General features: G+C 40.9%; 1 protein-coding gene across 1 annotated transcript in view; it reads left to right on the top strand.

The window, feature by feature from the left end:
- RASEF (RAS and EF-hand domain containing) overlaps positions 1–24,711 on the top strand; it is a 91,265-nt gene extending 66,554 nt beyond the window's left edge. The window contains exons 15-17 of the mRNA XM_077148527.1: positions 1,549–1,668; positions 4,185–4,261; positions 21,403–24,711. Coding sequence (XP_077004642.1) covers positions 1,549–1,668; positions 4,185–4,261; positions 21,403–21,508 — 303 coding nt within the window. The 3' untranslated portion in view covers positions 21,509–24,711. The remainder of the gene's footprint in view (positions 1–1,548; positions 1,669–4,184; positions 4,262–21,402) is intronic.
- The last annotated feature ends 664 nt before the right edge of the window (positions 24,712–25,375 follow it).

Raw genomic sequence — 25,375 nt, 5'->3', positions numbered from 1 at the left:
GGAGCCCAAAACAGAATGGAGAAGTCACCATTGCTATGTGACAGAGGAGCCAAGGACCAAGGATGACCAGCAGCCAGCCCCAGATCACCAGTCTTTGGAATTAAAACACCGCCTTGGTGATACCTTGGTTTGGACTCTTTTAGCCTCAAAACCATAAGCCAATAAATTCCCATCATTGAGCCCGACCCATTGCATGGTATTTGCTTGAGCAGCCAAAGGAACTGAAACACCCGTATTCAAGATGAATGAGTTTTTTTAGGAGGTAAAAATTAGATAGCTTTTGGCATTTGACTTTCACAATAGGAAAAAAGGTGAGTATAATAAACCAACTCCATGGCTCATGCTTTCCAATTTAAAGGAATTCCCATAGGGACAGTTTAAATGGCTGCTACAGATATGTACTGTATACTATAAATGTGGCGTGGCCATGGAAAAGAAAAGGGCAGAGGATCGAGCAGCAGAAGACTGCCAGGGGCGAATGGACCCTCTGAATTAATAATTAAAAGACTCTGATTGAAAAACACTAGATTAAAAAATGTTTTTAAAAAATTATGGATTTCTGCCATTGTGGCCATTTATTTGCCTGTCATGAATAACTAATTATTGAATATTTGGGTATAGGCTGTGAATGAAGAAACTTGAGATGGGGTGATCTCTTCCTGATTTTTACACAGTCAAAAATATCTTTTGAGTGCCTCCTATCTGTCTAGTGCCTGGGACATACCTGTTTATAAAACAAAAGTTCCCTATCCTTGTTGAGTTTGTGTCCTAGTGGGGGTCAACAAACAGCAAATGTAAATATAATAAATGGTATGATAGAAAGCATGAAGTGTTATGGAAAAGAAAGAGCAAGGTAAGAAGGCTCAGGATGTGGGATGGGATGCCAGTTTTAATTCGTGTGGTCAGGGTAGCCTCACTGAGAAGGTGACATTTAAGTAAAGGCTTGTAGGAGGTGCCAGTATTTCCTTGTATGAATCTGTATAGTCATTTAGACTCCTCAGATCCCTGATTTCCTTAAATGCATATTTGATTAATGGTTTCCCAGTGGTGTCCCTTTAAATCCTGAGGAGGTCACCAAAAAAATTCTTGGGGAGCACACTCTTGGGTAGAGTCTAGTTTTGAGGAGAACCTTTCATCCCTGGCTCCCCTTTGCTCTTACCACATTCTGGTGTCCTCCCTCAGAGGAAGAAGGGGGTCAAATGAAATGTCTTTATTTTTAAGGCTCCTATTTTGATCTCTTATCGGATATGATGCCATAACGAATGAACACCTAGCCATCTTTAGGCACCACAGGAGGAATTTCTAATTGTCTTTGTCAGGGATGCTGCTTTTCTTGCTTGGGAACCAGAACCCTGTCTCCCTTTGATTTATCAGATGATCTTCCTTTACTTGCTTCTCATCCTGCTGAGATGGGATATGCCCGTCTTAAGCCCTTCATTTTGACACTTAAGCAGAGAAATTTGAAAAATAGTGACTGCAGCTATTGTCATTGTTGTCCTTTGTCCAGTGGCTGATGTACATACAATTTTTTTCTTTTCTTCATGGCAGGATGCAACCCATGAAAGTGTGCCTATCATGTTGGTAGGAAACAAGGCCGATCTTCGTGATGCTGCTGCCACAGAGGGACAAAAATGTGTCCCAGGACACTTTGGAGAGAAGCTGGCCATGGTAAGTGTGAGAGTGGGTCCGACTGGAAGAGACCTTATAAGCTCACCAGCTTGGGGTCAGTACCTTTCACTTTAGTCTGCCTTTATGTAAGAGGCTCTTTGAGTGAACCTCCACCCTGTTGGGTGTGGACTCTGCCCTTCTGAGAGGCAAAACTCCCAAGAATCCCTCACATTGAAGTGTGTGAGTAATTATCCCAAGGATTAGGCCCCTTGTGATTAAAATGGTCACTTCCTCACTTTTTCCCACTGAGTATCATTGACAAAGAGGAAGTTCAAACTACTCTACTTCCTCTCCACTCTCCCCCAGTTCCTAGAATCCTTCTTTTGTCCTGGAATCCACGTAAAGGAAAAAGAGTGGGTCTCTTATTGTGAAAAAATGGGCTCTGTTCCAGAGGGTTACTGTGTCAAGGGTCAAAAAATGGTGGCATGGAATTGGGAGACTTCTATTTTTCCCTAAGACTTGTGCTCAGTTGGGATAGTCAGAAATGATTTTTGCATTTGTTTTGAGGATGAAGCTCATTCCAGTCAGAATTTATTATCCTGGGTGATGTTTATTGGCTCATTATCATCACTAAGTTAAAATGCTGCATGGCCCTTTTATGATCCATCTTACTCGTATGAGGATTCAGGTGAACCTTGAGTCAAAGAGTGACAGTCTGATTTGACCTTGACATCAATGTCATCTGTCATCAACATCTTGAAAGGGCTACTCTGAAGTGTATATAGAGGAGAAGTTGTCAGTCCTACCATGTTATGTTAGAAAGTCTTTCTTGTTTTTAAATGTTAGATCTGCGAACCAAATATGATAGACATCAAGAACAGACAGTGAGGGCGGGCCACGGTAGCTCAGCAGGTAAGAATGCTTGCCTGCCATGCACGAGGACCCGGGTTCGATTCCTGGTGCCTGCCCATGTAAACAAAAACAAAAACAAAAACAAAAGAAAAGAATAGACAGTGAAATGTTAGGAGCTTCATTCAGCATGTGTTTGACTCTATCTACCATGTGACAAATGCTTCACTGTGCGCTGAGCAAAGAGCACGGCGCAAACCAGATGCAGTCCTTGTCCTCACCTTGTTTACCATCTGGGAGATGCATAAACTCATGTAATCCACATGCCAAACTCTCCTCCCCACTGCCCCTTAGAGAGCTAGTAATTCCTGGCCACATGCCAGCTTTATTCCTCTGTCACTACTTCTTAGAGTTCCCAGGCTTGACTTCTGGCTTCCTTATGCATCTCATGACCTCCAGCCTCCTACTCCTCAAAGTCAGTCTCTATTACACCCCATAACATCCTGTACATAGACTCAAGAGCATTACCTGTCCTATAAGAAATGCATTCATTTTGTGACTTTTTATAGATTTCCTGTGGTTTAGGGCTCATGGGTAAAGATTCAATTGTAGAGTCTCCATGTATGCCTTTTGTTTCCTGCTTTCTGTGCTCCAGAGCATCTATCAAATCCTTCCCATTTCCTACACAGGACTTCTTAACACACCTGGACCCACAGCACACTCGGTTTTTTCCTAAGGGAAGATGCCTCCAGCTTGTTAGACAATTAGTCACAAAAATTACTTTATAAATTACAGTTTTGGTAAGTGCTATGCAGGAAAAACACAAGGTGCTATAAGGTTTTGTAGTAGGAAAACCTAGTGTAAGCTTTTAAGAATAGAAAATACTTAATTTGAACTCCAAGGATGCGTTTCCTAAAAATCCAAAAGGAGTCAGTCTGGTGAAGAAGGTTGATAGGGGTGGGGGATACTCTGGGCATTAGAAACAGCATGTGCAAATGCCCTGCGAATGGAGAGAATTTGCAACACTGGAGAAATAGAGGGAAGGTAGGGGTAGCTGGAGTACTATGAGTGAGGAGAGATGGTGGGCTTGAGGCTGGGAGGTGGGCTGGGGCTGTTTTAAGCTGGGCCTTCCTGGCCATGGTAAAACTTTTGAATGTGACTCAAAAAGGAATGGGAGACATCTAATGTTTTGAAGCATCAGAGTGATTTGATTAATGATCATTTACATAATTGCTAGGAGATTGAATAATAGAGAACCTGAAAATGTCCATTAGTTTAAGCAACACCAAGATTGCAGGATCCTGATGAGAAGATGACCAGGTGAAGGAGAAAGTGGGTTAGCTGCCGGCCTGAAGGATATGTACGTTTGATGGAGATCTAATTAGTGAGCAGTTATCTTAGCCTGTCATTTTTCTCTCAAATGATTTGATCGAGAACATTTAGCACTGTGGGTACGACTGTTGCAAATGACACAGTGAAACATGAATTTTTAAAATGAAAATGAAAATCCTTTGACCAGGAACTGTTCCTGGAATGAATAGGCTCAATCTTTTTTTTTTTTTTTTTAAGTATGGAAACCTGTGGCCAATTTATTAGCTATAAGTCACTTTTGGTGTGCTCAATAGTAAAATGTTATCTTTTCATTTTATTTTATTGATCTTAAAAGCTAAAATTTGAGGAAACCCAATTAAAGGTTTCATTTGATTGCATGTATTTCTTTTCTACAGACCTATGGGGCATTATTCTGTGAAACAAGCGCCAAAGATGGCTCGAATATAGTGGAAGCTGTTCTCCATCTTGCTCGGTAAAGTTTTGCCTCATAATTGGAAATGGGATACTGGGTTGAATTTTCATTTAGCTGGTGCCTATGTCAAATTTCTTGACCAGAACCTCAATTAGAATATACATTGAAAAGCGCCGTCTTTCATTCTGGCCGGCATAGCAAATAAACATAGATTTTATAAAAACTGTTAATGCTGCCTGCTCATTGGGACATTGGCAAAATCCTTGCACTGCCAAACAAAGCAGATATATCTGCAGTGTCATCTACTTTTCTATAAAATGTCACCACAATACTAATAGTTGACTTGCATGAATCATTTCCAGGAACCAGATGTTAAATACAAGAGCCTGTTATAAATACAGCTATCTATTGTGACATTTTCCAGGGTAAAGGGGGAAAAAAACCTCCAACAAAGCGAATTGTGTATTATGCCAGTTGTAACACTTTGTCAAAAATTATTACCTGGGTAATGATTGAGCTAAGACAATGTTGTTAATAATAGATAACATTTGGGGATGTAGATTAGAGTGAAAATTGCATCTCTGAAGAATGTGGATGTAAATATGAGTGTTTTAATTCCCTGGGGTATTCTTGGGAAATAATAATGAAATCTGTTAGATGTATCTCTTCTGTCCAGTTTTCTGCCACAAATGGAAAGGTGATTGATTCCTAACTGGCTTGAAGGGATTAAGTAGACATAATTCAAAATGCACATCTTTAATGGCAGACAAAGCATGTGATTCTCTTCCTGATTATTTGTGAGGCTTTACAAGAATCTTAACCCAGTTAATAACTTGGTGTTTAGAGTGTTTAATAGAATGTTTGGGCTAGGGCACTGCCCTCACCTGAGAGAAACAGGACCCAGCAGTTTAGGTGCTGGCTTGACATTACACAGTTCGTGGCAGGGTTTGGAGGATGTTCCTTTTAAATGAGACAAAAAATATTGTCACCCCCCCCCCCCATATTACTGGAAGTTATTTTTGTTCAAAGCAAAAGCAGTGCTAATTGTGAATGTGACCAAACTGGTAGAAAAAAAAACAAACATTTTCAAATGTTTAGATTCCACTGAATTGCATATATACACACACATATATATAAACATATATATACACACAGTATATATATATATATTGCTGTGATTAGGAGGAGTATCATGAGCTAATGATTACATTGGTCAAACAAAACCTTCCAAATATGGGGTCAAATAATGAGCTTTCAAGCACCTGTGGGGCAAAGGGGATACCAGCCATTTTGGTTAAACAGGAAGCATTTAGTAAAAGGAGGAGAGTTCAGTGAAATGTAGTATGTGACTTTCCTAATGACAGAATAATTACCAAAGTGGAGATATTCTCCCTTTTTCAAATGGTTGGTGCCTTCGTTTGGCGGAATTCCTATCACAAATAACACACAGTGGGCTGGCTTCAACCATAGGAGTTTATCGGCTCACAGTTTTGAGGCTTAAGAAGTCCAAAAGCTAGATGTCAGCAGGCCTTCCTTTCTCCATGAAGATTGTAGAGTTCTGACAATCCTTGGGGTTCCTTGGCCTTCCTGTCACATGAAGTTGTCCCCTCCTTTCTTGCTTCTTTGACTTCCAAGTCCTCTTAGAAGAGCTCCTATAAACCTGATTAAGGGGTGCATTTTGTTTGCCCACACCTTGGCTGAAAATAGCATTTTCAAGAGGTCATATTTACAATGGCTCCACACCCACAGGAATGTGGATTGAGATTAAGAACGTGTGTTTGTTGGGGGGTGTAAGTCAACTGACCACAGTCGTCTTGGTGTTTGATTAATTTATATCTGAGGATTCCTGGATGGGAGTGAAAGGGGAGATGGCTGTGGGGAAATTGTTACGTTAACACCTGTGGGTCTTTAGAGCATCTTCGGCCCATGGCTAAGACGAGAGCACTGCCTCGCGTCAGGCAGGGAGCTCTAGCAGGTCCAGCAGAAAGGGCGTGTGGTGAGGTCAGGCCCTGGACTTGGCTATCAGCTGGTACCCGGCATTTTAGAGGACTGTGGTGTCAGGAGACTCAGAGTCCAATCCTGAGTCTGTCCCCAATAGCTGTGGAGTCTGGGACAAGTCTCTGTGTCTTACTTTAGGCATCTCTAATCTATAAAATGAGGGCAGGGGCAGAATAAAAGGCTGTCTAATGTCCTTTTGGGTTCTGACATTCTCTTGATTCTATATGTAATATCCGGGACTCCACTGAATAACATGATCGCTATTTAATGCTGGAATCGTCTTACGAGGTCATAGCAAAGTTTGATGCCTCCAAAGTACCCCAGTCATTCCCAGGGAGCAGAATCAAGTCTCTTTATTACAATATAAAAATGGGAGAAGCTGCAAGCTGCCTGTGCCTTTCTGTTCACTGCCATGTGAGGTGTGCGGGATCAGCTCGGTTTAGGGGTCATTTAGACACAGGCTTCTTGTGTTCGTTTGCTTACAATACCTGGTATGGGAAGGCATTTTGATAATTAGGGCATTTTGTCCTTTGTGCTCTGGGCAGAGCATGGTTTTTTTATTTGTTTGTTTAAGCTTTAGACAATTAAAGAAAGCAGACAAATTTCTGTTGTGTCACTTATCAAGGAGTTTATTTTTTATTGTTGTTGTTACATTATGGCCTGGCCTGGTTTGAGGCCCCTAGTTTAGTTATGTTAGTCATGTGTTAAGTATAAAAATTAGAAATAAATATGCAAAGACTCTAATTTTGTTCTGCCTTCAGGTTTGCTTGTCAACGTAACTAAATCTTAAATGGAAATGTTGTAGCCTCCACAGGTAAAATGATCATTTTAAAAGGTTTTACAGCCTTTAGAAAGTTTCATGTAATGCAAAACATACAAGTTCTTGATTTCGATCCCATAAAGTAATCCAAACATGGTCTCTTTCAACCACCATATAATGTCATAAAACTTGAAGAGTTTATGGGTTTCCACAGTCTCAAATGGATTTTCATTTTCAAAGGGCGGCCATAAATGTTTGTTTAACAACCTGAACTGCTGTGCTTTTTCTTGGAAAACTCAGTCCCAAGAAAAGTTTCTCCTAGGAATGAGTTTCCCTGTTGTGCTGATAGGACAACCATTGTGCTATTGGAAAGTAAATTTTCCACTACAGAACCGTAGGCTTTAGATGTTCTGTAATAGATTCAAGTTAAGTGGCATGCAGTTGGTCACTGGCTTCAAATTTGAGAAAAGCACAAAAAAGTTCCATCTACTATGGTAACTCAGCCCAAGAGCTGGGCTCACTTCATGTGAACCAGTCCACAGGACAGTCATTTAAAAAGCTGTCATTAAGCATATGGTAGTTTTTGGTTAGATTGAAACCTTTTAGGTGTTTGGAATTGCATGATTCCCTTATTAAAGTGGAGCATGGCTGCATTTTTGGTAGATTAAAGAAACTGAAGGCCAGGTGGAGGATGTAGGTGTAGTATTCCACCCCTGCCTCCACTATTTTCTTACAGGTTCAACAATGTCCATATTATTTTTAGCTCACAGCATGTCACAGCCCTGAACTAGGTTCAGTAGAGATATCAAGTAAATACAAGATAGGCCTGGCAATTTATCAATAAACAGAAAGAGAAAGAAACATATGACCAGGCAGCCATATGGTATGTCGCTGATGGAGCCCTATGGAGCTCCCAGAAGAGAGAGATGCAAATTGTGCTGAAGGCTCAGTGTTGACGTAGCAATTGAATTGAGTCTCAAGGAAAGACTGAGCTTGAATAGGTAGAGAATCACCGGTTTCCCATTTAAATGTTGGTATATCTCAGGATTTCGATCTGCACACTCCCTCTCTTTCCTGTTCCTCTCTTTCTCTCTCCTCTCCTCTCTCTTTCTGCCTCATATCTTCCGTCTTCTGGACCCATTCCATTTTGGCACTTTTACCCCCAAACTCTTTTTAAAATTCCATCATCATATTCCCAGTCACCACCCACTGGAAGTCCTTTAGACAGGGCTGCCTTAATGTATCTAAATCTTCATGTAGTAATTTTTTCTTGAAAACCATTCTTCATTCTACATTCTCTCTCTCGGTGAGTCAGAGTTTTCCAGAGAAGTAGCACCAACAGGCTAGATAGTCTGTATTAATAGATTTCTTTTAAGGAAATGGTGGCACATGTGGTTAGGGGGGCCCGGCAAGTCTGAATTTTATATAGCAAGTTGGGAGCTGGAAATTCCAGGAGGAATGATGGTGATTTCTACAGAACAGTTCTCTGTAGGGGAGACCAGAAGGAATGGAGGGTACAGTCTGGAGGCAGAATTCCTCCTGATTCTCGGAACATTCAGTTCTGCCTTTGAAGGTCTCAACTGATTGGATGAAGCCCACACATATTGCTGAGAGTAATTGCTTAAAGTCAACTGCTTGTAGATTCTGATCCCATCTAGGAAATACCTCCCACACGCCAGTGTTTTACCAAACAACTGGACATGGTGACCCAGCCAAATTGTGACATAAAATTAACCACCACACACAGTATCAAAATTATAATTAAAAATAGCAACCTAGAGAGTCATTCTTGACTCCTTCCTGTCTTCGTTCCCCACCTTCCTCTAGTGGGTTTGGGGGCCCTATAGATTCAGTGACCTCCCTGTATGTCTCTTGAATCTTTCTCTCTCTCTCTCTCTCTCTCTCTCTCTCTCTCTCTCTCTCTCTCTCTCTCTCTCTCTGTGTGTGGTTCAGGCCTCAAAATCTCCTGCCTGAGTTAGTGCAGGAGGCACCTAAGTTTCTGCCTCAGTGCTTCCCACCATCAATTCATCTCCTACCCTGTAATCAGTGTAATCTTTATAAATAAAAATCCAATTCATACTTGCTTGTTGCTTAAAAACCCACGCTGGGGTCCTACTTACAACGTAGAGCCCAAGTTCCTTAGCACATGGCTCACAGTTCTTAACGTCCTGATCTGAGTGGCCCTTCTGGTTGTGTCTCTTACCTTTTTTCCCCAGATGAATGATAATTTGTAAACATGGAGAGGTTTGTTTCCAATCATGGCCAAGCTATTTATGCCTCTTTGTCTTTGTGTGTTGTGCTCTGTGCACCTGAAATGCTCCTTCCCTCTTTAACTGAAGATAAATTCCTTTTATTTCAAGAGGTCCCTCCAGCATCAACATCTCTGTTGATGCACCTCTTTCCTGAAGCCTTATCTCAGCCCCTGTGTTCTTGCATCACCTTGTGCATGTCTGCTAGCACTTCTCTTGTGAATCTGTAATCATTTTAAAAATTTTTTTTCCATCTCCCCAGTGTACTGGGTGTTTCTGTAAAGCCCTTTGGGCCGTGGTTACTCCCCACATCTCTGTTTGTTTGTTTTTTTTAACATTTTTTATTGTGAAATATAACATATATACAAAAAAAAAGCGATGCATTTCAAAGTACATTTTAACAATTAGATATAGAACAGATTTCAAAGCTTAATATGAGTTACAGTCTCACAATTTCACCTTTTTCTTCTAGCTGCTCCAAGACACTGGAAACTAAAAGGAAATATCAATAAAATGATTCAGCAGTCATCCTCATTTGTTAAATCCTAACTTCTTTGTTATAACTCCTCCTTCTCCTTTGATCCTTCTCCCAATCTTTAGGGATATTTGAGTTATGCCCATTCTAACTTTTTTCATGTTGTAAAGGGGTGTCAACAATAGGGGATAAGGGGATGGAACTGGCTGATGTTCTTGGAGAGGCTGGCACCTCTGGGTTTCAGGACTTATCTGGCCTGGGAACCTTCTGGAGGTTATAGGTTTCTGAAACGTAAACATAGTGCATGAAACTTTTATAGGATCTCAGATCCTTGGGTGCCTTGGGTGTTCTTTAGCACTAAGAAGAATGACCTGGTTGGGGTTTGGTATACCTTGGCAAATAACAATATTTAGTTGACGATTTTACTTGCAGAGTTGGGGTTAGGGAGAGAGAGACCAAATCTGAGAAATAAAGGAGGTCCTCTGGAAGTAAGTCTTAGGCATAATTATAGGCACCCTTATCTTGTCTGCTACAGAAATAAGTTTCATAAGAACAAGCCTCAAGATCAAGGACTTGGCCTATTGACTTAGGAGCACCTAACGTTTGAGAGAGTATCTGGGATTTCCCAGGTGGAAAGATTTAATAGTTCCATATTTTTTCTCCAGCCCCTCAAGGGACTTTGCTAATACTTTTTAATTATCTGCCAAGCATATTCTCTTTACTTGTGATTGGTTTGTTGAGATTTTCTGTTTCTTCTTGAGTCAGTGTAAGACTGTCTAGTTTGTTTGAGTCCTCTCTTTTTTTCTTTGTCAGCCTATTCAGAGGTCCATCAATTTAGTGATTTTCTCAAAGAACCAACTTTTCTTTTTATTGATTCTTTCTATTGTTCTTTTGTTCTCCCATTCATTTAATTCTGCTTTAATCTTTGTTATTTCTCTTCTGTTTTGCTCTTTCTTCTTTTTTAATATTGGCATTTAGGGCAATACATTTCTCTTACAGCACGGCCTTTGCTGTACCCCATAAATTCTGATATGTTATATTCTCGTTTTTACTCATCTCCAGATAGTTACTGATTTCTCTAGCAATTTCTCCTTTGACCCACTGGTTGTCTAAGAGTGTGTTATTTAAGCTTAATATATTTGTGAAGTCTGGTTCTTTGGTGGGTATTGATTTCCAGCTTCATTCCATTGTGGTCAGAGAAGGTGCTTTGAAGAATTTCAATCTTTTAAAATTTATTAAAACCTGTTTTGTGTCTCACCATATGATCTATCCTGGAAAACATTCCATGAGCACTTGAGAAGAAAGTATATCCTGGTGTTTGGGGTATAACAATTGCTATATATCTGTTAGGTCATATTTATTTATCACATTGTTTAAGTTCTGTATTTCCTTGTTGATCCTGTGCATGGTTGTTCTATCTATAGAGGAGAGTGGTGTATTGAAGTCTCCCACTATTGTTGTTGAAACATCTGTTGCTCCCTTCACTTTTGCTAATGCTTGTCTCATGTACTTTGGTGCTCCTTGACTGGGAGCATAAACATTTATGACTGTTATTTCTTCTTGGTGAATTGTCCCTTTTATTAATGTGTATTGTCCTTCCTTCCTCTCTTATGACATCTTTAAATTTAAAGTCTACTTTGTCTGATAAAGGAGTAGTGCAGCTACTCCTGCTGTCTCTTGGTTATAGCTTGCATGGAACATCTTTTTCCGTCCTTTCACTGTCAATCTATTTGTATCCTTGCCTCTAAGCTGAGTTCCTTCTACACATAGATGGTCATATTTTTAATCCAGTCTGTGCCTTTTAATTGGTAAATTAGTCCATTAACATTCAAAGTTATTACTGTAAAGGCAGTTCTTGAATCTACCATTTTATCCTTTGATTTTTATTTCTTATATCTATATTTTATTTTACATCTGTTTTGATCCTTTAAGTTACCCTTACTGATACTTTTCAGTTCTTCTCCAGACTTCTCTCTCCTGTATATTTTTTTAAACCATCATGACTCCCTTTAGTATTTCTTGTAAGGCAGGTCTCTTGTTAGCAGATTCTCCCAGTGTTTGTGAAAATTTTGTTCTCTCCCTCACTCTTGAAGGACAACATTGCTGGGAAAAGTATTCCTGACCTGAAGTCTTTCTCTTTCAGAATCTTAAATATATCATACACTGCCTTCTTGCCCCCTCAATCAGTTCTGTTGAGTAGTCCAAACTTAGTCTTATATGGCTTCCCTTGTATGTGGTGAACCATTTTTCTCTTGCTGCTTTAAGGGCTTTCTGCTTCTCTTCAGTATTTGAGAGTCTGATTATCACATTCCTTGGGGCAAGTACATTTGGACTTATTCTTTTTGCGGTTCTTTGGGCTTCTTTGATTTGTATATTTATGTCTTTTATAAGGGTTGGGAAGTTTTCCCCCATTATCTCCTCAACTAATCTTCCTAGCCCTTAACTCTTGTTATCTCCTTCTGGGACACCGATGATTCCTATACTTGCTTATTTCATCTTGCCCATCATTTCCCTGAATTCCAGTTCTGATTTTTCCATCTTTTTTGCCATTCATTCTTATATGTGCTTGAATTTAATTGTCCTGTCCTCTAACTCGCTTATTCTTTCTTCTGCCATCTTCAAATCTACTGTTGTGTTTCTCTAGTATATATATATATATATATATATATATACTAGAGATATAAAAAAATATATATGTATTTTTTTGCTCTTATTGTGAGTATATGTCTGTGTTTACTTTCACCACCCAAGTAACACATGAACATCATATCTTTGGAGAAGATTGTTAACAGAATTTGGGCAGGTGTACCAGTTTGAATCTGTTCTGTATCCCAGAAAAGCCATGTCATTTAATCCTCATTCAGTATTGCTGAGTGGAAGTTTTTGATTGTTTCCATGGAAATGTGACCCACCCAATTATGAGTGGCAACTTTTTTTTTTAATACCAAAAACACCAAATAGACACAAACATTCCTATTTTGATCATTCCGTTCTACATATATAATCAGTAATTCACAGTATCATCACATAGTTGCATATTCATCATCGTGATCATTTCTTAGAACATTTGCATCAATTCAGAAAAAGAAATAAAAAGACAACAGAAAAAGAAATGAAAACAGAAAAAAAGATATATGAATATACACACTATACCCCTTACCCCTCCCTTTCATTGATCACTAGCATTTCAAACTAAATTTATTTTAACATTTGTTCCTCCTGTTATTTATTTTTATTCCTATGTTTTACTCATCTGTTGATAAGGTAGATAAAAGAGCATCAGACACAAGGTTTTCATAATCATGCAGTCACATTGTGAAAGCTGTATCTCTAGTATATTTTTAATTTGGTCTACAGTACCTTTCGTCTTTGTGAGATCTTCTCTTTTTCTATTTATTCTTCCAAATTCTTTATGCTCTTCTAGTGCCTTCTTGATATCCTTTATATCATTAGTCAACCCACAGAATTTATTTAGGAGATTTGTATGCATGTCTTTGGTTAGTTGTTCCAGATTCTGGGTCTTCTCTGGTGTTTTAGTTGGTCATTTGACTGGGCCATATCTGCCTGCATATTCATGTGCTTTGTGATTTTCTGTTGGCTTCAGAGCATTTGATTAGCTTGATGAGGTTATTTTGAAAGTTGACTTCCCTCAGTAGACTAAGATTTGTATTTGCTTGGCTTTGTATTGAAAGTTTCCTTTTGCTTTTGGTTTGTCAGTAATTCCCCACCAAGCTAAGGCCCAGATCTCATGCAGCAGCTGCAGTTCTACTTGAAGATCTGTTGAAAGCAAGGCAGAAAGGCACTTTGCCAGACTGCACTTTCCACATCTTCTCAGCAGAGGGTGCTCTTGGGACACCTCTTCCCCTCAGGCCCACCTCTCCCCACCTGCAGCAGCCAGCTGAGTAGGAGGGAGACCCAGTGCAATTCCAGCCAAGGCCGCTGGTCTCAGTGTGCACTGAGAGCCACTAATCCCAGGGCTGGGGGCTAGGCAGTGTGCCTCTCGGCAGAGAATTCGCTTGTGGGCCTGATGTATCTGCTGGTCGCCAGGCTCTCACTTGGATGACCTTGGGCTGTGGGACTGAGTATTTCAACTGCCCCTGCCCACAACAAACCTGGAAATGCCTGCTGACACAGTGCAGCTTGGCTCGCTTCCATGGCCATGCCTCTCAGCCTGTGCATACCTGAGGGCTCCATACCTATAATCATTTATTTAGACATTGTTCTCTCTCTGAAGAGTTCATTAGTTTAGGACCCCAGAGCCTGGCATAAATTGGGTGTTTAGTGAATGACTAAATGACCACGAGTTTCATTTTCTATTGCTTTTATAACAAGTTACCAAAAGTTAGTGTCTTAAACAATACAGATTTATTCTCTTACTGCCCTTTAGGTCAGTAATCCAACATGGTATCACCAGGATAATATCGAGGTGTCTGCAGGGGGCTCCATTCCTTTCTAGAAGCTCTAGAAGAGAATCCATTTCCATGTCTTTTTTGTCTTCTAGAGCCCACCCACAGTGTTTGACTTTTGGTCTCCATTCTCCACTCCAAAATCAGCAAAGGCAGGTTATTGTTTGGAACTGTAAATAATACGTTTGTTTTGTGTAAAGTGCTATATTTGTTATAGCAGCAATAGGAAGCTATTAAATATAGTTTTATTATATATAGTTTGGTCCAATAAGTGGGGTGCCGCAGTCTGCAGGAAAAAAATACCTAACACTGTGGAAAAGGCTTTTGAATTGGACAGTGGACAGGCTAGAGGAGAAATTTTGAGGAATATGACAGGAAAAAACCTAGATTTTTTTGAACAGATTGTTAATAGAAATATGGATGTTAACAGCTCTACTTGGGAGGACTCAGAAAGAAACGAGCAGCAGTAGAGAAAACAGGTCATCTTAGAGGCACTGGGGCACAATCCCACTCTGTCTTTGGATCTGTGAAACTAGAGAAACCAGTTACCTGCAGCCAAAATACAATACTGGAATAGGTACAGGATAATGGTTGTAGACATAAACAGACTGTTGATTGAAGGATCGACATAAAGATGCTGCTGGTGAGGGCGCAGAAGGAAATGAGGAACATGCTACGGGAAACTGCGGGAAAGTGTCAGGGAACTTAGGTGAATTTTATTCTGCAGTAAAGTGGGAAGCAGAACGTTGAAGGGATGGCCTCATTTCTTCTAGTTGCTTATACTAAAATGCAAGAGGAAAGAGATAGATTGAGGAAAGAACTTTGAAATAAAAACGAACCAGAATTTGATGATTTGGGAACTTCTCAGCCTATCCAGATTGGAAAAAAAGAAACTAACAAAACAAGGCAACATTAAAATTAGGAAATTCACTGTCAGAATGCATGCTCTGGAGAAAAACCTGAGATTGCAGCTGAGCAACCTTTTGCTAATATCTCAGGAAGATCAGAAGGTCAGTCTTCAGTTAGCAGAAGGCCCTTTGAAGAGGTTAAGCATGTAACTCAGAGCTCTGAGCCTTCATTCGGAAGTCAGAAATAGCAATGGGATTATCTAGGAAAGATCTGTGGCGGAGCCTCTTGTTTTATGGAGTGAATCCCTCTGATATGCATAGGAAATCTACAAGGTTCCTCAGAATTTCGTATCAGAGAAATACTGCCAGCTTGCACCAAAAAGGACAGAGAGAATATGAAATGAAAGAGAGCTGTCAGACACTAAAATTCAATGGTCAGGAAACAAGCTGATGAAACCACTCAACTGCAGACATGTGAGAAAAAATAAAAAAGAGTGCATGCATTCTGACAGTGAATTTCTTAATTTTAATGTTGCCTTGTTTTGTTAGTTTCTTTTTTTCCCAATCTGGATAGGCTGTGAAGTCCCCAAATCATCAAATTCTGGTTCATTTTTATTTCACAGTTCTTTCCTCAATCTATCTCTTTCCTCTTTCATTTTAGTATAAGCAGCTAGAGGAAACAAGGCCATGCCTCAAGAGGTGGATTTGTGAGCCCAGGGAGTCAAGAGTTCCAGGGGTGGAGCTGCGAACCAGAGGGTGATTCCCAGCCTTGAAACATGATGGAGTTTGCCCAAATGGATTTTTTTTGCCATGGGCAGGCTCCGGAAATTGAACCCGGGTCTCTGGAATGGCAAGTGAGAATTATGCCACTGAGTCACTGTTGCACCACCCTTTTTTTTTTCTTAATTTCTTTTTATCACCCATTGAATTTTGATGTTGTTTAGGAGCAGTGACTCCTTTATTTCCCTCTATTTTCTTCCTTTTCCAATGGGAATGTCTAGAACCGTTATCCTGTGCTCCTTCTAGTATTGTATTTTGGCAACAGGTTTCTTTAGTTTCACAGGTCCACAGACGGAGCAAACCCAAAGTCTCACCTGTACCTGATTTAGATGATTTTGATGGTGATGTTTGGGACTTTTGCGCTGATGAGATTCAGATGAGATTTTGGACTGTGAATTGATGCTATGTCGGGTCGAGGAATTTTGAGGATTTGGGGATGAGGTGAATGTATTTTGCATGTGGGAGGCAGTGAGCCTTCGGGGCAGGCTATGGTGGACTGCATAATCTCCGTCTTCCCCCAAAGACATCCAGGTCCTAATCCCTAGAACCTCCATGGCAAAGGGGAGTGGAGGGTACAGTGGAATGAATGTGCTAATCAGTTGGCCCAGAAAAGGGAGTTATCCTTGTTTGTCAGGTCCAGTGCGATCACAGGGGTCCTTAAACGTGGAAGAGGGAGGCGGAAGAGTGGTCTGCTGTCGGAGGGGCTCAGCTTTGCTAGTGTGGAAGACAGAGGAAAGGCCACATACCACGCGGTGTGGGAAGCCTCTAGAAGCTGGAGAAGGAAAGAAAAGGAACCCCACTTAGAGCATCCAGAGAGGCATGCAGCCCTGCTGACACGCCTGGATTTTAGCCCAGTGAGCCCAGTCGGGCTTCCGACCTCCATAAATGTAAGATAGTAAATTTTTGCTATTTAAGGTGCTGAGTTTGTGATAATTTGTTATGGAGCAATAGAAACCTAATACAGACATTGTAGGGGAGGAAATGGCAAACAAGCATCAGCTTTCTTTCCATTAACTTTTCATTAATGCATTTATGAAGCCCTGGGGAGTAGTTGTAGGTTTCTGGCAAAGAGAAAGTGGCATGATAAAATAGGACTTTAAGAGGATTTTGGTAGTGCTTTGGAGAAAGCTTGATCAGTTAGGCAGGTGTAAGTAATAAAATCTATGCATATGTGGACTTCAAGGAAGCAGTTGGAACAGAAAGGAGAACTCAAGGTGAGTATTAAAATAGAAGGTTCTTAGGCAAAGTCTAAAGCTGCTTTAGAAAACTTTTAGTACATTCCGTGTGGGAGACCCAGGCTCGATTCCTGCACTATGAACCTAAAAAAAAAAGACTTTTAGTCTGAAAATGGGACTTACTTTCTGATGAATCATATGCTGCCCTCCAACCTGAGGTACTTTGGAGCGGGGTTTTTGGAGGAGAACGAATTAGCAGCCTCAATTTTTTGTCATCTGTGATGGAGTTAGTAAAACCTCTCCCATGAGGTTGGAATGAGGAGTGAGAAAATAGATGTGAAGTGTCCTCAGAGGACTTGATCCCTTGTAGGTAACCCAAGAAATGATAATTTCCTCTTTTTTGTTGCTCTGTCTTTTGCCCTGAGAGGGTGATTTACAAGCTCTAACCCAAGCCTCCGGATTACTCAGGCGTGGAAATGCGCCCCTGTCCACCCCCAAGTCCCCCTGCCCTCCTCACTTTCACACAAATCCCTGTGCCTCTTTGGGATCCTTGATTGCTCTAGATTGCACAATAAGATGGGCCAGAATTTCCCCTGCATTCAACTAATAAACAGTTAGCTAATATTTAATAAAAATGTCTTAATTTCCCAGCTGCTAAAACAAATACTATACAGCGGGTTGGCTTAGGAACAGGAATTCACAGGCTCATGGTTTTGAGGCTAGAGGTCCAAAATCGAGGCGTCACAAGGCGATGTTTCCTCCCTGAAGGCTGTGGCGTTGTGGGGTGGCTGCTTGTCTTCCGTGGTTCTTGCTCTTGTATCACAGGGCTGGGCACGTGGCGACTCCGTCTCCTTTCGCTTCAGGCTTCCCTCAGCTTCCACCTTCTTCACTTGGCTTTGTCCTCAGAAAGCCTCCAGTAATGGGATCGGGACCTTAACTAAAAATAGCGTCTTCCAAAGGTCCTGTTTACCACGGGTTCCCACCGCAGGCATGGATTCAGATTAGGAATATGTCTTTTTCTTGGTACCTAACTCAGCCAACCACACAGTGCCTACTTCGTACTGTGGACTGTGCGATGATAGAGGAGGCCCACCAGCTTCATTGCGCTGGGGACGGATGCCTTGGAGAAGAGCTGTATGATGATTTGATCTGCAGGATGTTGTCTCTTCCCCCCCTCCATCTCAGTGTCCCCATCTGTCAAATGAGGACCATAATAATCACCTGTCTCCTGTCACAGTACATGTACATGTGTAGAAGGGAGCATGCGTGTGTGTGTGTGTGTGTGTGTGTGTGTGTGTAGTAAAGAAGGAACCATGAAAACATTTAGTGTAGTGTTTGGTTTTTGGCTTTCAGCAAGAATTAGTCCCACCCGCCCCACACCCCACCGAGATATCTGTTTCCCAATTCATAATACAGTGACTTTCAAAAATCAGGCTGTATCAGGGCGGGCCAAGGTGGCTCAGCAGGCAGAGTTCTCGCCTGCCATGCCGGAGACCTGGGTTCAATTCCCGGTGACTGCCCATGCAAAAAAATAAATAAATAAAATAAAAAAGAGTTTGGAAGCCTAAATAAACCAAACCTTGGAGAAATTCAATATCTAAAATATGTAAAAAGAGCTACCCTTGGGCGGTGCGATGGTGGCTCAGTGGCAGAGTTCTCGCTTGCCACTCCGGAGACCCGGGTTCAATTCCCAGTGCCTGCCCATGCAGAAAAAAAAAAAAATCAGGCTGTATCAGCACCCTCCGGAGACATATTGGCCAATCCCATAGCCACTAATCCCTTGAAATGTGGCTAACCCAAATTGAGCTGTACTAGATATCTAATATACATGGGGTTTTGAAGACAGTATACAAAAGTAAAATATCTCAGTAAGAGATATTGATCACATGTCAAATTGTATTTTCGCTATATTGGCTAAAATGAAACGTTATTAAAATTAATCTCATGTTTCTCTTTAGATTTTTTATGGTGGCTAAGTAGAAATTTTAAATTATACAAACAGATCACCTTATTTCTCTTGAACAGTGCTGCTCTAGAGAGCACATTAACATGTGATAAGTTTCATCCCTCCCCCCAAAACGCAGTCACCTACCAAAGCAACCGTTTGTCAAATCTCACAGTGATCAGCGTTGTCGGGAGGGGACTCAGCTGGACGGTTCCTGCAATGGACACCGTGGTGCAGTCCCTGGGTCACTGGGGCAGAGGCTGGGCTGGATGGGACCATGGAACCCCTCCTCGTGGCCCTGCTCCCCGTGGTCTCCAGGCCGCTGGCCCCTCTCCGGCGAGGAAGCCCTGGCATCCTAAGTGGCCACTCAAGGCTCCAGGAACCAGGCCTTCTTAAGACCCGGGCTTGTAAATCCCAGAGCGTCATTTCCTCCCAATTCTGGTAGTCAGACCAGACACAGAGCCAGCCCTGGCGTTAGCTCCACGTCCTGAAGAGGGGAGGGCACTCCTTGCATCATCAGGGAAGGGTGGAGTTGTTTGGGACCATGTTTGGGGATGAATCCAGAGATTGTCATTTTGTCTAAGGTGGGACTTCAGCATCTGCATATTTCACAAGCAGCCTCAGGGGTTACACTATGAAGGAATCTTCTCTAAGGGGCTTTCATAGGGTCATGGGGAGTAAGACATTTTTTTCCCAGTGTTTGCTCTAGCTGTTAACTCTAAAAGAAACTCAGGAAGAGAGAGGTGTCATTTTTCCTCCCATCCATTGTTGTCTCCATTATCATGTCATCGAAGAATGTTTTCTCCTCATTATTTTTGTTAAGGTCATGTTCTAGTTTGCAAAGTGCCAGAATGCCATATACCAGAACTGGAACAGCTTTTAAAAAGGGGAATTTAACAAGTTACAAGTTAACAGTTCTAAAGCCATGAAATTGTCCAAATTAAAGCAAATCTATAGAAATGTCCAAATTAAGGCACCAACAAGAGGTGACCTTCACTCAATAAAGGCCAATGAAGTTCAGGGTTTCTCTGTCAGCTGGAAAGGCACATAGCAAACATGGTGATGTGATGACTGCTAGTTTTCTCTCCAGGCTTCTTGTTCCATGCCGCTCCCCTGGGGATGTACTCCTTCTTCGTCTCCAAAGCTCTCTGGCTGCTGGGCTCTGGGATTCTCAAGGCTCTGCCTTGGCTCTGCTGTCTTTCTCCCGCGTCTCTCAAGCTTCTTCCAACATGTTTCCTCTTTTAAAGGATTCCAGTAAACTAATCAAGGCACACCTGGAATGGGTGGAGTCACATCTCCATCTAATCAAGGTTAATACCCACAATTTGGGCGGGCCACGGTGGCTCAGCAGGCAAGGATGCTTGCCTGCCATGCCAGAGGACCCGGGTTCGATTCCCGGTGCTTGCCCATGTAAAAAAAAAAAAAAAGGTTAATACCCACAGTTGGGTGAATCACCTCTCCATGGAGACAGCCCAGTCAAGTTTCCAACCTACAGTAGTGAATAGGTATTAAAAGTAACAGCTGCCTCCCCACGATGGATCAGGATTAAAATATGGTTTTCTATGGTACATAATCCTTTCAAACCAGCACAGTGATGAATGACTGATTCAGGTTTATCATAATATGAATATTAATCCATATACTCTTTCCCCAACGAATATTTACTGAACTCATACATGATGATAGGAGTTGGGGGCATAGCAATGAATTTAAAACATGAATAAAAGCCCCTGGCCTTGGGCGGACCACAGTAGCTCAGCAGGTAGAGTTCTCGCCTGCCATGTTGGAGACCAGGGGTTCGATTCCCGGTGCCTGCCCGTGCAAAAAAAAAAAAAAAAAACACAAAAAAAGTTCCTGATCTCCTGGGTTATGCACATGAGTAGATGGGGGTCAGACAGCCAAAGAAATCAGTAGTTATATCCTCATTAGGAGGTGATTCATGCTATGGAGAAAAATAAAGACAGGAAAGGGGGAGAGTAGTGCTGGTGGAAGCAACTTAAATAAATATCATCAGTCTAGGCCTGAGTGAGAAGGTAACAACTGAGCAGAGATTTGAAGGGGCTGAGGAGGCAGGTGAGGAAGTGTATGTAGACCTGTTACTGGAGATGGATTTTGAGACCCATTCTGAACTGTGCTTGTGGCAGATTATAAAGCATCCTGAAAGCACAGGGGAGAGAGGTGGTGTGTGCTTGTGTGTGTATGCACACGTGCGTGTGTGTGTAGCCTGGTGTTCAGAACACAGGTGCACGAACCAGCCTACCTGGTTTGAACCCCAGCTTTGCCACTTCTCTAGCTGTGTGACTTAAGGGAAATCTCTTAACCTCTTTGTGCCTTCATTTCCCCTTATATAAAATTGGTCACACCAGATTCATATGGTTCTTGTGAAGAAAACATAAGTCAGCACCTGCAAACATGTCCAGTGGTGGCAAGTCCTCAGCATTACTTTTTAAGAAATTTCTACAGAGCCTCTTGGGGTTTAGTAATTCTCTCTCCTGCTTCCCCACCCCACCCGAACATCTTTTCACTCCTACCCTCCTTTTTCTTACTCTCATTTTCTCTTTTCAGGGAAGTGAAAAAAAGAACTGATGAGGATGACAGCAAATCCATTACCAACCTGACCGGGACCACTTCCAAAAAGTCAACACAGATGAAGAATTGTTGTAATGGGTAAAAATCCAAAACATCTTCGGCCTATGAAACCTTCATTTTCAGAGTACCGGATTTGCATGACTTGTTTGTTTTTTCAGTTGAGGGGCATAACCTATGGCCTCTGCCATCTGGAGAGTTCCGCATGGGCAGTTTCATCCTGCTCACTGGTCCATCCGGTCCCTCCACTTTTCTTTGCCACGTCTTAATAATGACTTTAGACCTCTGGTTAAATGTAGTTGTCTTCTTGTCCTTAGAGAGTCTGAAAAGATGAAGTGTTAAATGTTTTTAAGTTGGAAAAAATCACATGCTCAGATCAAAGTTCCCGTAGTTCCAGACCCCAAAGAATTCACTGATATAATTAGTGTGCTGTTTTTGTAGGTAACCTAAGACAGAATATCCTAGAGTCCTAGTAAAAGGAGTTCTTTGTCCAAGCTCTGCCTTGTGGTCATGGACAAGTCACCAGCTCACACTGGATCTGTCTCCTTTTCTGTAAAATCAGCAGCTTGACCTTGAAGGCCTTGTAAGCTGTGACCCCTCTCAGGTTCTGTAGTGCTTTAAATGCTGGCAAGGAGAGCGGGCTGGCCTGCAGGTAATAAAGACCCTGCTTATTCATGATTTTTAAATATCAGGATATTGATTTATCTCACATCAGAAAAAAATTAATTAATTGAGAAAAAATGGTAATGTTTTAGCCTCCTATGGAAATAGAAGAATCTATTTCTTATGCACAGAGAAAGCCTTTTTGATACAAAAATAAGAGTGTATAAAAAGGGGTATTTTATAAACTCATAATACTATGAAGTTCATGGTTAAATTAAATTAAATTAATGGAGACTTTTTGAAGTCATACATCACCAAAAGTACAATGCCCAGGAAAGTTATCACTCTTCACTTAAAAACAAAAACAAAAAAATGCTGGCCAGTGGTTGCTAGGGCCTGGTGGGGATGAGGTGAGGGGTAGTGATTGCTAATGGATACAGGGTTTTGAGAGGGAAGATAAAAAAGGTGCATTTTAGGATATGTGTTTTATATCATTAAAATAACACATTGGCTTAGAGAATTTAACATTTTGCCAAATAAAAATATGCATACTTATTTCAAAACTTCCTGGGGTTTAAAAGCTATGATTTCCGATATAATGCCAATCCCTTGACTTCTCAGTTGCCAGCAATAACTCCCTTAAATAATAAACAGCAAAGGAAATGTCACATTTTGGAAAATAGTACCTTTAAAATAGGAATCGCCTTTCACCGAGGTAAGGCAGAGTCTTCTGTGTAACACAGCCCGTCTCCGCCAAGAGCCGGTCTGGTCTTGGTCTCCCAGACCCTGCCAGGCTTCCCGCTCTTCCCTCTGAAATATCAGCCGAAGGACTCTGCGCCTGCTCTAAGGGTGGATCAGAGACTCAAGGTTTTCAAGCAGCAAGAAACAAGTTCTTCACAGCAAGACACATCGCTCACCTTGGTTCATATAGTTCCAGGCCCCAAGTAGCTTGCTGAAGAAGTTTGAATAATAGCTTTTATTTATTGTATTTTATGTAATCTCAAAATATTTGTTTTCTTTGAATTAAAACAATTGCATGTGGCAAGCAATGGTGGTGCAGTCGCAGAGTTCTCACCTGCCATGCTGGAGACCTGGGTTCAATTCCCGGTGCCTGCCCATGCGAAAAAAAATTACGTGTAGCAGTCTTTCTCATGTTCATGATTTTTGTTGTGATCAAGCCTTAACTTACCCTCTTTAAAAAAAACTGAAAATTGGCCTGGTGTATTACATGAAGAGATTATAAGCAGCTACAAAATCATTTAGATTTAAAAAAACATGCCTGCTCTCTCTCTCGAGAACATCTAGTATTTTCTACTGAAAATTTGGGTCTGTCCTTAGTAGCTTTACCATGAATAGCTGTTTCATGGAAGAAAAGAGTGATCTTTCTGTTCCCAGAAGAAAAATTACATTTTTTTTTAACCCAAAGGATGAATTACTTGACACTTGAGTTGTCAGTATAAACAGGGGAGGGAGTGGTTATTTTGTGACGTGGTGAAACAAAAGTTTTCCGCTGCATTTTGCCTCAGTATATCTTTTGAGCCTAGATTAGGATAAGCTGATAGATAATATATGCTGACACGTGGGACGTGTTCGGCTGTTCAATGCAATCGCACAAAACTCTGTTCGTGTACAAGTTATATCTTGTTGCCTTTATTTATTTCCCCCTAAAGTGTCCCTTTATATTTGTCTTCCAATCTGTAAATAAGAGTATACATTTGATACAGAAGTATTATCTCGGTCTTTGTGTATGTATCATAGGGCCAGTGCACCCAAATTTAGTAGGAGATGTGCCTTTGGAGGCAAAGCAATCATCTGTAAGTATTTAAAACTGGATATATATTTTGGAACCCAGCAACATAATCCGAATTAGAGACCATATTGCTGTGGTTAGCAATCTTTTTTTTTTTTTTTTAAGAAAAGCTGTTTATGCTCTTTCAGCTTCATTGTTGAGAGATTATTACAAATATTGTGATTCATGAAGGTGTTCTCAAATTTATATATTTTCAGTAAGAACAAACGTATTTAATGTCTTTATTGTAGACTTAACTTGATACATTTTTACATTCCTATGCAAGTAACTCGCCTCACCTTGGTTTCTCTTGAGAGAGCTTTTAAAATCACAATTATACTGCATCCTTGTTTTATGTGTTCTGACATTGAATAATATTTTAATTTTATCATGGAAAAGAATATTGGATAAGGAGACTTTTTTCACTGCTAACTTTTAGCCTCATGCATTTTCATAATTTATTTTCTCTGCTTGCTGCTTTATATGACAAATGTGACATTTGATTATTTAATACTAACTGTGATTTGCATAAACCTAAGTTGCACAGCCCTCCTGCTGGAGATAAAATTGAGGTTAAACATAGAGATTTATTTTCGTATTTGTGCAGTGATCGGATCAGAGTGATGGTTTTGTGGGCTTTTATTGTATATGTGTGTAAGACATTTTGTATGTATATATTAAGTAGGCCTCTGAGTACTAAGTAATTGTTTTATGATTTTGATTTATATGGTTTACATTTTCATAGCATGGGCCATATTTCGTTTATACTGTTTATTTCTCTTCAAACCACTAATAATTATAGCATAAGGCATAATTTTTATAGCAATGCAAATGTCTGAGGAACAACAAATGTTTTCTGAATTGTAAATTCAATAAAGTATGCTTCCTTCAGCCTTTTGGATGTCTCCTTCATTTTATTGCTTGTATTCCTGAAGTAATTTCACTTCTAGGAGATGGCCCTATGAAGCTGTATCTCTTTCATGCTTGGTTTTTCCTGGCTGTGGGAGGAAAGGATGTCAGATCTTCCCAAGAAGATGACCCCAGCATTCAGTGCTAAGTCACAACCACGGTGTCTTGGCCAACAGGACAGCAGGTAGACCAGCTCTGAGCGTGGTGGCAGGAACAAAAAGACTTCTGCAGAAAATGCTCATGATGTGCTCTGGCCACCCTCCTGCCCGCTCTTCCCGTCACTCCGCCCCACTCCACCCACCCTCGTACTCCTGCTCGTCCTTCTGTTTTAGCTTCAACGTCACTTCTTCTGGGATTTTTTCCCCTAAACTCCCAAACTAAGATGAGGCTGCCTGCTCTCTATTTCTGTCGAGAGAGCTTTTAAAATCAGTGTTACTGCATTCTTGTTTTCCATGTCCTGTAGCACCGTTTTTAGCTTATTGATATCCCGTTTGCCTTTAGATTTAAGGACACATCACACTCCAAACCTTTAGTTACTGTGCTTACTGCTATCTCTCTACTGGTAGAACCTTAATAGGACTATTTGTTGAGTAGATTATCAAAGAATTAACTGCTTAAATAAGGCAGGCTTTGCAAAGAATCTCAGCAGAC

The sequence above is a fragment of the Tamandua tetradactyla genome, chromosome 2, assembly GCF_023851605.1.
Source record: "Tamandua tetradactyla isolate mTamTet1 chromosome 2, mTamTet1.pri, whole genome shotgun sequence".
Taxonomy (NCBI): Eukaryota; Metazoa; Chordata; class Mammalia; order Pilosa; family Myrmecophagidae; genus Tamandua; species Tamandua tetradactyla.
The sequence above is the reverse complement of the archived record's forward strand: the minus strand, read 5'-3'. Positions and strand labels throughout refer to the sequence as shown.